Source organism: Ochotona curzoniae, unplaced genomic scaffold (genome assembly GCF_017591425.1).
Source record: "Ochotona curzoniae isolate NIBS_2020 unplaced genomic scaffold, NIBS_Ocur_1.0 scaffold_4937, whole genome shotgun sequence".
Classification (NCBI taxonomy): Eukaryota; Metazoa; Chordata; class Mammalia; order Lagomorpha; family Ochotonidae; genus Ochotona; species Ochotona curzoniae.
The window spans coordinates 1,512,556-1,525,229 of NW_024467126.1; the positions used below are offsets into that span (position 1 = coordinate 1,512,556).

General features: G+C 58.4%; 1 protein-coding gene across 1 annotated transcript; it reads left to right on the forward strand.

The window, feature by feature from the left end:
* The first annotated feature begins 4,206 nt into the window (after nt 1-4,206).
* Nucleotides 4,207-5,747, forward strand: CDC42EP2 (CDC42 effector protein 2). Its single transcript, XM_040970770.1, has one exon. It carries the CDS (start codon nt 4,559-4,561, stop codon nt 5,201-5,203), a length of 645 nt encoding a protein of 214 aa, XP_040826704.1. The 5' UTR covers nt 4,207-4,558; the 3' UTR covers nt 5,204-5,747.
* The last annotated feature ends 6,927 nt before the right edge of the window (nt 5,748-12,674 follow it).

Genomic DNA, 12,674 nt, shown 5'->3' on the forward strand with positions numbered 1-12,674 from the left:
AATGAATGAATGGATGAATGAGTCCGCAGCACTTCACTCTTCCTGTCCAAACACACACTCTTTCTACATGCATGTAGTGTGTGTGCATATGCATATGCGTATATGCCTGTGCCTGCTCACCCTGCTCCCTGGGGACTGCAAGCTGCTGGAAGCGCTCCCACGCGTGCATTTTGACGTAGCTCATTCATTCCCTCCGCAGTCCAAGGACGTATCAGCGCTGACTCCGCCCAATCCTCCACTCCCGAGCCAGATCAGGGAGCGGGTGGGAACACGGTGAATTCTGAACTAGTCTGTCTTCCGGGCACGGCTTCCCCGGCCCTTCTAGAAACCAGGGTTTGAGCTCGGAGGAAGGGCCCACCCGGAGTCCGCAGAGTCCACTCCGGAACACGCAGCACGGCTTGCAGGAGCCGGCCCCCAGCCTACCCTGCAGCCGAGCCCGGGCCCGAGCCCTGCGGGTGGAGTCCCGAGGGGGCGTACCCGCAGACGGAACTTAATCGGGGGGCGTGCCCGCGGGCGGGGCCTGGCCGGGGGTGGGGGGCCGGCTCGCCCTCGGCCGGCGGGCGGCAGGTCCTCGCATTGCCTCCGCGGCCGGGATCCAGCCCGCCGGCGCCGCCGGCCGCCCTCCCGCCTGCACCTCCAGGTGAGTTGGGGACCTCCGTGCCCTCCGCGCCCGTCCCTCCGGCGCCCGCGCTGGCCTCCGTCTCACCTCCGCGCAGGTCTTTTCCCGGGCGCCCTGGGCTTCCCGCCCGCGCCCGGGTCCCCACAGCGCCCCCCAAAAAGACCCCCGCAAAGGTCCCTGGGACTCTGCGCATCCCGATTCGAGACTGCGGGTGATGCTGCGCTTTCCTCACCGTCACCACCAAGTCCCATCCCCGGGACCCAGCGCCCTCCGGCCGCCCGGGGTCCCCGCGCCAGGACTGGGCGCCGTATTTTTAGCCGATGCTGAGGTGTCCTCCTATCTTTAGCCGCATTCGCGAGTGCCCTGAAACGGATCCGGGCTGGGCTTGGGTGCGCCGGAGGCAGGAGGCGGGGATGGGTGGGGGGCGCCGCCGGAACCCGAGCCGGGAGTTGGGGAGGGGGAGGGCGAGGAAGGAGAGGCAGCACGCCAGAGCTCTGGCCCCGTGCCGACAGGACACTCGGACATCGCCCAGGCCGGAAAGCACGGGGGTGGGGGGTTGGGGCTCGAGGAGAAGGCCCCTCCCAGGGGTGGGAGTGGCGGGCAGGGTCCCTGGGCGCCCCCTTGCCCATGCTTGTGTGGTGCTGAGATCAGAGGGAATCCCGCGCCGGCAAGGCGCAGCTGGCGCTCCTTGGACTCGCTGCTCCTTGGGGAGCGCCTGCCTGGAGGTTGAGTGGGGCTGGGGCGCGCAGGAGACCCCGGGGCGCCCTCGGGCCTCGCGGGGAGCAGGGAGCTAGTGGACGTGGGCGCGCCACCTGGAGGATGCCCTTGGGCACGGGACCCCCGGGGCGGGCTGCCGGGCGGGTCTGGAGCCTGGGGCCCCCACACCCTTGGTTTTCAGTCCGGTTCCAGGTACCCAGGTGCTGGGCGCTAACTTGAGGCCCGGCGACCCCATCGATTGGTGGCGGTGAAGAACTGTGGAGCCCCCTCACCCCCCAGGTGGTAGTGGCAGTGGCTCTGTGGACAGTCCAACTTGTAGAGGGGGGAGGTGAAACTTGGCCCAAGGTCACAGAGAACCGGGGGCAGCTGGGTGGAAGGTCGGGGGACCTGGAGCAGGGGGAGGGTGACTTGGAATGTGGCTCGCCCCCAGTGGCCTCCCATTGCTGGCGACAAGGAGAAACTGCCACCAGGAAGTCGTTTTCTCTGAGGGAGGCCAGGGCTCCTGTCCAGAAGGCTCCCCCCACCCCCAAGCAGCCACTGCTGCAGAAACCAGCTACAGTCCCTCCCACCATCCCAGCTTGTCCTGCTCCTGAGCAAGTTCTCAGATCTGTGCACATCAGGGGGTGGGGCACCCCAAGGAAAGCCTGGGGAGCCTCTCTGAGACCCCCCACTGTGCAGCTGGGCACCATCCACCCAGTTGGACTCCATGACCTTGGCAAAGTGCTGTCCCATCTCCAGCTCAGCTTCAGCCTCTTGCGTAGGGTTCCTGAGCCACAGGGAAGTGCGTGGCGGGTTGGGGCCTGGGGGTCTCGTGATTGCCAAATCCGAATACTTGGGGCTTGCTGCTTGTGTTTCTCAGCCCTCCCCTGGGCAGCGGATGCGGGCCCCACCCTCCCCAGCCTCGGTTCTCCCCACATCTGGAATTGGGTGGGTCCATCTGGCTGTGACGGAGACAGCGGGTCCGGGACGCCTGATTTGTTGTGGACACACACAGGCTGTCCAGGCGCTGCAGAGGGGTGGGGCGGGATGGGGTGACCCCGTCCAGGCTCTGAACAGATCCCACCCCTCCCTGGGCCCCAGGCTGCCTGAATGCTTCCCTTGAACTGCTGGCCCAGCCAAGAGGACAGGCTGGGTGCAGGTCAGGCAGCAGCCCCCAAGCCTGGCATTGCGGGACACCGGATGAATGAGGAGGGTGGGATTGCAGACTGTCTTCCTGGCATCCACTGGCCACCCCCTCCCCAGCTCCTTCCTGGCAGAGCCATCACTGCCCTGGAATGGGAGACGTGTCCTCTCGCTTACCACCAGGCTGCAGGTGCTGGCCTCTGACCCTTGGGCTAACTGACCCAGGGTGTCCGGTGCTGGGGTGGGGTTTCCCAAGTGAGGGCCAGGCTGTGGGGGTGAGCTCAGGACACTGCCCTTCCCCCTTCAGCACGGGATGAAGAAGGGGTGTAGAGGAACTGACAGCTCCCATGCTGTCCCTCCCTGCCAGCTCCAGGGAGGGGCCGTGGGAGCGGGTGGGCTCCCCTGGCTGGCGTCCTAACCCTGCCCTTGCCCGCTGGGTGACCTCGGATGGACTTCCTTGTTGGCCTTCTGTGCTGAGTCTGCATCTGGGCTCACACGTGTCTGCCGCCGCGGGCCGCACCTCCACCCTGGGAAGTAGGTGGAACGCTCACCCCGTTGCCTTCTGCCGGGAGCCCAGTGTGACACTTCCTTCAGTTTCTTCCACATTAAAAATAGATGTGTTTTCCTGACAACAGAAATAATATATGCATCTAAATAATGCATGCTCATGATCGTGAATTTGAGGTGCTGGGAGGAGAGGGGACCGTTTCTGATCCAGGCAGGTAAAGGCCAACCTGAGCTGCCACCATGTTGATGTCACCGCTGTCAACATGCAGGCAACGGTGGTTCCTGTTGCGGGCAGGAACGGTCTCCCTCCCTCAGTGGCTCATGTGGGGAACCGCTCTGACACCTGGTGCTGCCGACTGGTCAAGGATTAGTTTAGCTGGTAGGGTCGGCCACAGCTCCATCCGCTGGCTTGTTCCCCAAATGCCTGCCTCGGAATTTCAATCCAGGTCTCCGCCTGCATTGAGCACACTGTGTAAGTCCGAGGCCTTCCAAGGTGTGTTCCAGCAGGAAGCTGCAGTCAGAAGTGGGGTCACGGGAGGCACCCCATATCTCCAACCTGTGTTCTAAGTGCTAAGCTGAACACCCATTTCATGATGCTCTTTTTTTCTTGTTTTCAAAAACATGTATTTATGAGGTCAGCAGAGTGGCACATAGGCTAATCCTCTGTCCTGCGGCGCTGGCATTCCTAGGGGCACCAGTTCGTGTCCTGGCTGTTCCACTTCCCATTCCTGTCTCTGTTGCTGGGGACTTGTGACCAAAGTTCTTGGGACTCTGCCCATGAAGGAGACCTAGAGGAAACTCCTGGCTTCAGATCAGCTCAGCTCCAGCCTTTGCAGCCATTTGGAGAGTGAACCAGTGGATGAAGGACCCTGTCTTTGTTTATTTCTGCAAAACCTGCTTTTCAAATAAAAAAAAATCTTAAAAACCGCATTTATTGACTTATCCATTCATTGATTTGAAAGGCAGAGTGGCAGAGCAAGAGGGAGAGAATGAGAGCTAGTGAGACATTTTCTGGTTCACCATGGCCCCTTGTAGCCACAACAGTTGGGGCTGGACCAGGCTGAAGTTGGGAGCCAGGAGCTTTTTCGGGGTCTCCCACACGAGTACAGGGTCCCAAGGCTTTGGGCTGTCCTCGACTGCTTTCCCAGACCACCAGTAGGAAGCTGGATGGGTAGTGGAGCAGTCGGGATTAGAACCCGTATCCATATGAGATGCCATCGCTGGCAGGCAGAGGATTAGCTAGTTGAGCCATCACACCGCCCAATGACATACTTCTTTTATGGGGCACCTCAAGGACACTGGTTCCCAGGCACATCTGATGTTTGTCTCCTTGTCCCTGACTCATGTCCCTTCTGTGTTTCAGCTCAGCCCCGGACCAGGGCAAAGCTGTCAGGAACAGACAAGACCAGAGCGTGCCGCTACCCATAGCAACCCAGAATTTTGTCATCTCCTCCGTCTGACTCCCTTGCTTTGAACTTTCTAGTTTCTTGGGCCAGCTTTGCTCATACCCGCCAGCCTAGCCTCCAGGCCATTGGCCCGTGCAGAATACGTGCCTCTGGTTGGCGGTGCTAAGGGGGCCGGACCGAGCTCAGCATGTCCGCCAAGGTGCCCATCTACCTAAAGCGCGGCAGCCGCAAGGGCAAGAAGGAGAAGCTGCGGGACCTGCTCTCGTCAGACATGATCAGCCCGCCTCTGGGGGACTTCCGCCACACCATCCACATTGGCAGTGGCGGGGACGGCGACATGTTTGGGGACATCTCCTTCCTGCAGGGCAAGTTCCACCTCCTGCCGGGCACGGCCGAGGAGGGGTCCAGTGACCTTCCCTTCCGGTTCACCCACACGGGGGCTGCCACCACTGGCACCTTGCGTGGGCGCGAGCTCCCAGATGGGCTGTCCCCGCTGCTCAAGAACGCCATCTCCTTGCCGGCCATGGGTGGGCCTCAGGCACTCACCCTGCCTGCAGCCCAGGCTCCCCCGAAACCGCCTCGCCTGCACCTGGAGAGCCCCTCACGTTCCCCAGAGCCCTCCCCACCGGAGGCAGATGGCTTGGTGCTCTGGAGGCTCCCCGAAGCTGGTTCGTCCCTCAATGGGCTGCCCCCTGAGTCGGGCGCCGAAGAGCCTTTCTTGTCCCACGCCAGCTCCATGCTGTCCCTGCATGTGGACCTGGGGCCCTCCATCCTGGACGATGTCCTTCAGATCATGGAACAGGACCTGGGCAAAGTACAGATCCCCACGTAGGACCTGCAGCTGGGATGCCAGGAGGCAGGGTGTGGACCAATTCCCCTCTCCCCACCCCGGCTGAGGCATTGTGGTGCCCAGAGGTACCCACGTGATCCATTCTCCTTTTGAGCCTTGCTGACTACCCCCTCCATCCTCTCCCCAGGGCAGTGTGGACCTTGTTGCTTCCCCCTAATAGCCCACAAGGACACAGACACAAGTCAGCCCCCTGGGGACCACCACGGGGGTCCCCACTGCCACCATGTCCCACACCCCAGGCCCCTTGGACCAGGACCCTGTGGAAGTGGACTGTCCTCCCCCTGACTCTGCCCCATGGGTACCTGGTTTGGGGGTAAGAGGAAGAGCGAGCCAGAGGCCCAGGCACTGGGCAGGCCGGCAGTTCTGGACCTTGACCTTGATTCTTGTCCTGGACGGGGAGCGTGTGTGCGTTCTGCCTCGGTCCCCACCCCACCGCTTCCTCACATGACCAGGGCATTCTGGTTGCAATAAAACATGCTGCTGGTGGCGGTAGTGCTGGGTGAGCCACTGTGCCCTCATATTCCAGCTGGGGTGGGGGGACTCACTCCACCGCCACCCCCCTACCCCTTCCCCTACCCACCAAGGGATTTGTGAGGGCTTTCTCTTGTTCCTGTACCTCACTGAGCTGAGGCCAGAACAGACCGGAGTTAAGTTGTTTGTCCTTCAGTTCTGGCGAGTCCTGCCCACAGTGCTAGGTATGCCTGGAGAAACCAAGCGCAAAGGACTGACCAATAGGCCCCATGCCAGGGCCCAGTGGCTGCTGGGCCACCTCTCGAGAGTCAAGAGAGAGAGAGCGCACAGCAGTGGAGGCTGGTTGGCCGCGACTGGGAGGGGGGCCCGTGGTATCCACGGACGCCTTTGGTGTGGGCTGGGATCCCAGGCGGATGCAGTTCGCCTGGAGTTTATGTTAAAGTATAAGCAAGTCAGCCTGGGTTTCCAGCAGGGGTCAATACTCTGGAGATAAGAGAACTTTCTGGAATGCCTGGGGTCGGGGGGAGGGCAAGAATGAGAGTGGGTGCCAGATACGGCGGGATCAGCCAGGGACTGATTTGGGACCATATGTGAGGTGTGGATACTGAGGCCCCCCAGGAACCACTATGTGGCAAAACCCATCACCCCCAGCCCTGCCCTGCAAGAGCCCCAGTTTCCCCGGGTGGAAATGGATTCAGAGATACTTATCTTGCAGGACGGTCGGGGAGGGAAGAAAATCATGCAATGCCACATGGGAGATGTTTCAAAACCAGAGCTCCCATGGCCCAGGGAAGGCGAGATGCTGGAAGGTTGATGGCGGCCGAGGCAGTGCTGGCCGGGAGGTGGAGAGGTGGGATCCACTGGCAGGGGGCGCACCGTGGGCAGGAGGACGCACCGGAGACTAAAGCGGGGACAGCTGTCGCAGGCCTGGGCTCTGGATGAGGCAGGAGCAGGGGCGGGTCACCGAGCGACATTTTGCTCACGTTGATTTTGTTTTCTGTCTTTGTGTTACAGAAATGAATTCTTTTATGGTGGTAAAATGCACATAACACTTACCATATTAAAAATATTTAGGGGCCAGCACCATGGTGCAGCAGGCCAAGCCTGCCATGCTGACATCCCCAGATGGGTGCCAGATCGAGTCCTGGTTGTTCCACTTCCAATTCAGCTCCCAGCAGTGGAGGGCAGTGCAAGTGTGTGAACCACTTCAACCAAGTAGGAGACCCAGGAGAAACACCTGGCACCTGGCTTCAGACCAGCCCAGCTATGGCCACTGCAACCCTTGAGGGCAGTGAACCAGCACATGGAAAACTTCTCTGTCTTTTCTAAGATTTAGTTATTTTCATTGCAAAGCCAGATATATATAGAGAGGAGGAGAGACAGAAAAATCCTCCATCTGATGATTCACTCCCCAAGTGACCGCACGGCCGGTGCTGCGCCGATCCAAAGCCAGGAACCAGGAACCTCCTCCAGGTCTCCCTTGCAGGTGCAGGGTCCCAAGGCTTTGGGTCGTCCTCAACTGCTTTCCCAGGACATCCAGCAGGGAGCTGGATGGGAAAGTGGGACTGCCAGGATTAGAACTCGCACTCACATGGGATCCTGGCACTTTCAAGGTGAAGACTTCTGCTGCTAGGCCACAGCGCCAGGCCCTAAGATTTTTTAAAAAATATATTTGGGAAGATAAAGAACGATAAAGACAGCACTTGCTGTCCCCCAGATGCCTACAGCCCAGGCAGGCCAGGCTGAAGCAAGCAGCCAGGAACTCCTTCCGGGTCTCCCACATGAGTGGTAGGGCTCCCAGGAACTTGGATGGCAAGGACTGTGCCCTCCAGACACTCCCAGACAGCAGGAGGCGGGGGCTGGACCCCACTGACACGGGCTGCGGGCTCCCCCTGGTGGTGGCTGACCCCACCTGTACCACACACCTGTGTCCCCCCCACCGCGGATCCTGCCATTTTTAAGTGCACAATTTGGGGGCGGGCAGACCATTGCTCACTGTGCTGGACTGGCACCAGCACCTCCAGACCTCAGCTTGGCATCTTCCCAAACTCAAACCCCGGCCACGTGAAAGTCATCCGTTCTCTCCCAGCCCCTGGCAACCGCCATGCCACTTCCAGTCTCCGTACGGTGGGCTGCTCTGGCGACCTCACCTAAGTGCCACAGCACAGTGCCTGCCTCCGGGTGGCGGACACCTCTCGCAGGTCCTCAGGGCTCCTCTGGGTCGCGGCTCGTGTTGGAATTTCTCCTTTGAGGGACGGATCGGTTTCTGTGCGTGCCACGTTTACCCACGTGCGTAGAGCTGCCAAGCAGGCACGCTGGGAAGAGGGACTGCCGTTGCCCCAGTCCCTGCCCCCACAGCTCTGGAATGGAACTGTTGGATCACTGGCTAATATTAATTGAGAAACTTCCACCTCATTTTTCACACGGCACTTGGCATCCTCAACAAGCTTATCGCATGGAGGGCCATTTGACATAATACCTGCAGTGGGATTTGAACCCAAGTCTGTGGACCCCCAAGGCCCCATGCTGGACTGCAACCCTCTGTCCCTGGGTTTAGCCACCTGCCATGGGAAGGCAACAGGCTCCCTTACTGGGGAGAGAGCAAGACCTTCTCCCTGGCTTTATTAGGCTGCAAGTCCCACAAATTCCACCCACAAAACAAATCTCCCCAAGCAGGGAGGGAATGTGCTGAACAGTCAGAGAATGACCAATGTCTTCCAGACCAATCTTCCCAACACTCAACATTTGTCCATTTCCTCATTCCGCTTACCCTCAAAAAAGCATAAGCTGACTTATTACAGAGCAGCGAGCTCTTTCTGTCCAAATGTCACATGTCAACAGCCACCGACACGTGACTTAGCCTTCATCTGTGACACCAGCATCCCTGTAGGTGCTGGCTGGAATTCCAGTTGCTCCACTTCCAGTCTATCTCCCAGCCAATGCGCCTGGGAAAGCAACAAAAGATGGCCCGAGTGCTTGGGCGCCTGTACCTATGTGGGAGACCCAGAAGAAGCTCCTGGCTCCTGGCTTCAGATCAGCTCAGCTCTGGCCACTGCAGCCATTTGAGAAGTGAAACATCTCTTTCTTGGTCTCTCCTCCTCTCTCTGTAGCTCTTTCAAATAAAAAATTAAAGTTGCCTGTGGGCCACATCAGAGCCCCAAGGTTCAATTCCTGCGTTGGGTTCCAGCTTTCTGCTCTTGGGCACCCAGGAAGCAGCAGGTGGCAGCTCAGTGGTAGGGTCTCTGATCCTCGGTGGGAGACCAGGTCACTCACATCCTTGACTCCTAGCCTAGACCCACCGCTGCAGGTATTTGGAAGGGAACCAGTGGCTGGGATATTTATTTTTTCTTTCTTAAAAAAAAAAAATCTATCTATCTCTTTGCTTCTCAAACACGTACAGAAAATGATACCCTGGCTCAACCTGCTCCCCATCCCTCGTGCATCTGTTACCCGAGTCCAGGTTGTTCTCTGTGAAATCAGCTTGCCTCTGCAGTGGCGTGGGCCTGGGGCTGGGACGTGGGGCCACTCGGAAGCCATCTGTCCGTTCTGTCCGTTGGGCAGGACCGTTGCCTTTCTTGTTACAAGGCTCATGCAGAAGACTTCCTGCAGGCTGGGTGACCTGCCCTGCCTGCATCAGTGGGCACGAGGAGGGGCTGTGGCAGCCGCACGAGCCCCTGCCCTTCCGCACTATGCCATGAGCTAAGGTGGCACGAGGCCCCATGGAAGCTGCGAAGGGCCAGGGCCCTGCCTGCGGACTGTCAACCTCCAGAACCGTGAGCCAGAGGACGCTTCTTTCCTTCATAAATCGCCTGGCCTCAGGTGCTGTGTCATAGCAGTGGATAATAGGGACACCAGCCCCATCTAATCATTTGCATGCAAGCATTCGTGCTGTAAGTCAATAGCAATCAAATACATGAGAGTTGAGGGAAACAGTGCAGACACAAATTATGTAAATTATGTAAGAAATATCTTGGGGGCTCAGTGCAGTACCCTAGCAGGATCCCATGTGGGCACAGGTTCTAGTCCCGGCTGCTCCACTTCCCACCCAGCTCCCTGCTTGTGGCCTGGAAAGCAGTCCAGGACGGCCCAAAGCCTTGGGACCCTGCACCCGTGTGGGAGACCTGGAAGACGCTCTTTGCCTCACATCAGCTCAGCTCTGGACATTGTGGCCACTTGGGGAGTGGACCAACACATGGAAGATCTTTCTGTCTCTCCTCCTCTCTGCAAATATGCCTTTCCAATAAAAATAAATAAATCTCTCTTTTGTAAATGTAAGAAATATCTTTGGGGTTGGCATGGTGGTTCAACAGCTGCTCCTGTTCGGCCCCTGCTTGTGGCCTGGGAAAGCAGCAGGCGGCCCAGGTCCTTGGGCCCCTTGGGTCCTTGGGCCCCCGCACACACAAGAGATCTGGAAGAAGCTCCTGGCTCCTGGTTTCAGATCGGCTCAGCTCTGACTATGGTGTCACTTAGGAAGTTAACCAGTGGATGGAAGATCTCTGCCTTTTTCTCCATAATTTTGTCTTTCAAATAAAAGCAAATAAATCTTTCAAAAATATGCATTTATTTAGAGAGAGATACACACAGAGTAACAGACGGGCCTTCCATCTGTTAGTTCATTCCCCAGATGGCCAGAGCTGAGCCGACCTGAAGCCAGGAGCTTCCTCAGGTTCTCCTACGCAGGGTCCCGAGACTTTGGGCCGTCTTCGACTGCTTTCCCAGGCCACAGGCAGGGAGCTGGAAGGGAAGTGGGGCTGATGGGATTAGATTTGGCGCCCTTATGGGATCCTGGCAAATGCAAGGTGAACTCTAGCTGCTAGGCTACTGCATCAGGCCCACTGTTTTTTTTTAAAGAATGGAGTGCCAAAGAGAGACAAGAGAGACAATGCCTAAACAGTGATAGCAGCTCTTCCATGTGCAAGCTTTCTCTCCAAATGCGGAGTTCTTGCTACCTACCACCTGCTGCCCCCCAGGGAGGACATCGGCTAATCGAGAGCGGGGTGGCCGGGATCCAGGAAGTCACTCCAACATGGGATGCACACCTGTCCCGACCCTGCCGCGATGGCTGTCCCTGGGCATCGTGTCAGTGCTGGACGGGCTGATTTCCCACGCTGAGCAAACTCTGGGCTTTGGTTTTATCCGTCCTTACCCCCCACCCAAGCGTCAAGCAAACAGTTTAAGTCCACGGTTACATTTTTCCAGATCGGTAAACGGGCCCAGGACAAAAAACAACCGCTGTGCATCTTGAACTCAACCCTGATCTCAGCCCTTCTCTATCGGCCCAGTAACACGTGTGGTGTTATCTCTTCAACCATTTGTAAACTTTGCCTCTCCACTCTCCCCTGGAATCAAATCCCCAAGCAGGAACGGCCTCCCCTTAACTACCTGGACATGAGCCCGACCAGGGGATTCTCTAAGCGCAAGTCTGTCCTTCCCTGGCTAAGGGCGGTGCCACAACCCTACTGATCCCAGATCGGGGTTTAGAGAGGTCTCCACTGCAGCCCCTGGTGGAACTGTTCCTCCCGCGGGTCCCCCAACTTTGAGCGGCTTCATGCTTGTTACTGTTAGCGGTCACCGCCTGAGGCTGCACCCTGCCTCCACCCCTCCCCCCAGCGCACCCCAGCCCGTCGTTTCTTGGGAGAACTGAAAGCTGTCGGTGCTGCTTCTCGTGCCCTGCTCAGGCTACCTGCAAATCAGGGCTGCTTTGAAATTCCAACTTCCCACCGGAGGAGTGTGGAGTGCGCGGCTGAATTACCAGGAAGACAACAAACGCGCAGCTGCCACTGGGCTTCTGACCTCCACCCACCTGCAGTCACGTCTCTCTTGCGCAACCGGACAGCTTTGCTCTCGAACTTGGCCCTCTTGGGTTCAATGAGATGTGTCTGAGAATCATTCCCTATGTTGTCACCCCGCGGTCACAGAGGCACGGATTGGCGGGGTCCTGGGGCCAGAGGGCTGGCAGGTAAACTTCGGTGCTGGCATACTTTTTGAAACTTATTTGTGTTTCAAAGGCAGAGAGACCTCTTCCATCAGACTGGGTCACTTCCCACATGCTGCAGAGGTGCCATGCTCCAAGCTGCCGGCTGCCTCTCACAGTGGGCATGAGCTAAGGGTAAGCCAGAGCAGAGAGGACAGCAGGCGCTCAGCCTTGCCCCACACACAATGTTGACCTCTGGTCGGCCGTCAGCTTGGATAGCTCTGGGCCCCACAGGGTCATCTCTGGGATTTATTATCACACAGCAGAGACCCAACACTGCGACAGTGTAGGGGCTAGTGTCATGGCAAAACTCCACCAGCCCCACGCAGGACCACAACACAGTGCTGGGAAGAAGTGGCCTGGTAATTCTGAAATGTAAAACATGGGGGCAGGGGCCAGAGTGGTCGCTCAATAGGCTAATACTCTACCTGCAGCGCCAGCATCCCATATAGATGCTGGTTCTAATCCCGGCTGCTCCCCTTCCCATCCAGCTCCCTGCCTGTGGCCTGGAAAGCCTTGGGACCCTGCACCCGCGTCAGCGTCACTGATCCGCTAGAAGCTCCTGGCTTCAGATCTGCTCAGCTCTGGCCATTGTGGCCATTTGCGCAGTGAGCCAGCAGACAGGAGACTTTCGCTTTCTGTAAATCTGCCTTTCAAATAAAAATTAATCTTCCAAAATAAAATAGGATGTATAACTACCCAGATGTGGAGGGCCACAGGAGAGGCCCAGGCCAGTGTCCAAGTTCGGTAACTCAGAGGACGACAGCCCAGGCCGCAAGAACTGCCTAGCTCCGGACGTCGTCCGCGTCCCCCTCTCCAAAATGCACCCCACTTTTACCCGGGGCCACCCACCCGCCAGCACTGCACCCGAGAGTGAGGGCCCAAGGTCAACCAAGACATTGAAGGTCAGAGAGGTGAGCGGACAGACACTACACTTCTGGAGCGCCTAGCTTTGGCCAAGCTTCGCCTTCTCCCTGGCTCCCCTCAGTGGCAGAGATGGCGCGCCCG

What these genes read in the sequence shown, in the direction of transcription:
- CDC42EP2 (XM_040970770.1), top strand. Translation starts at nt 4,559, where the DNA reads ATGTCCGCCAAGGTGCCCATCTACCTAAAGCGCGGCAGCCGCAAGGGC.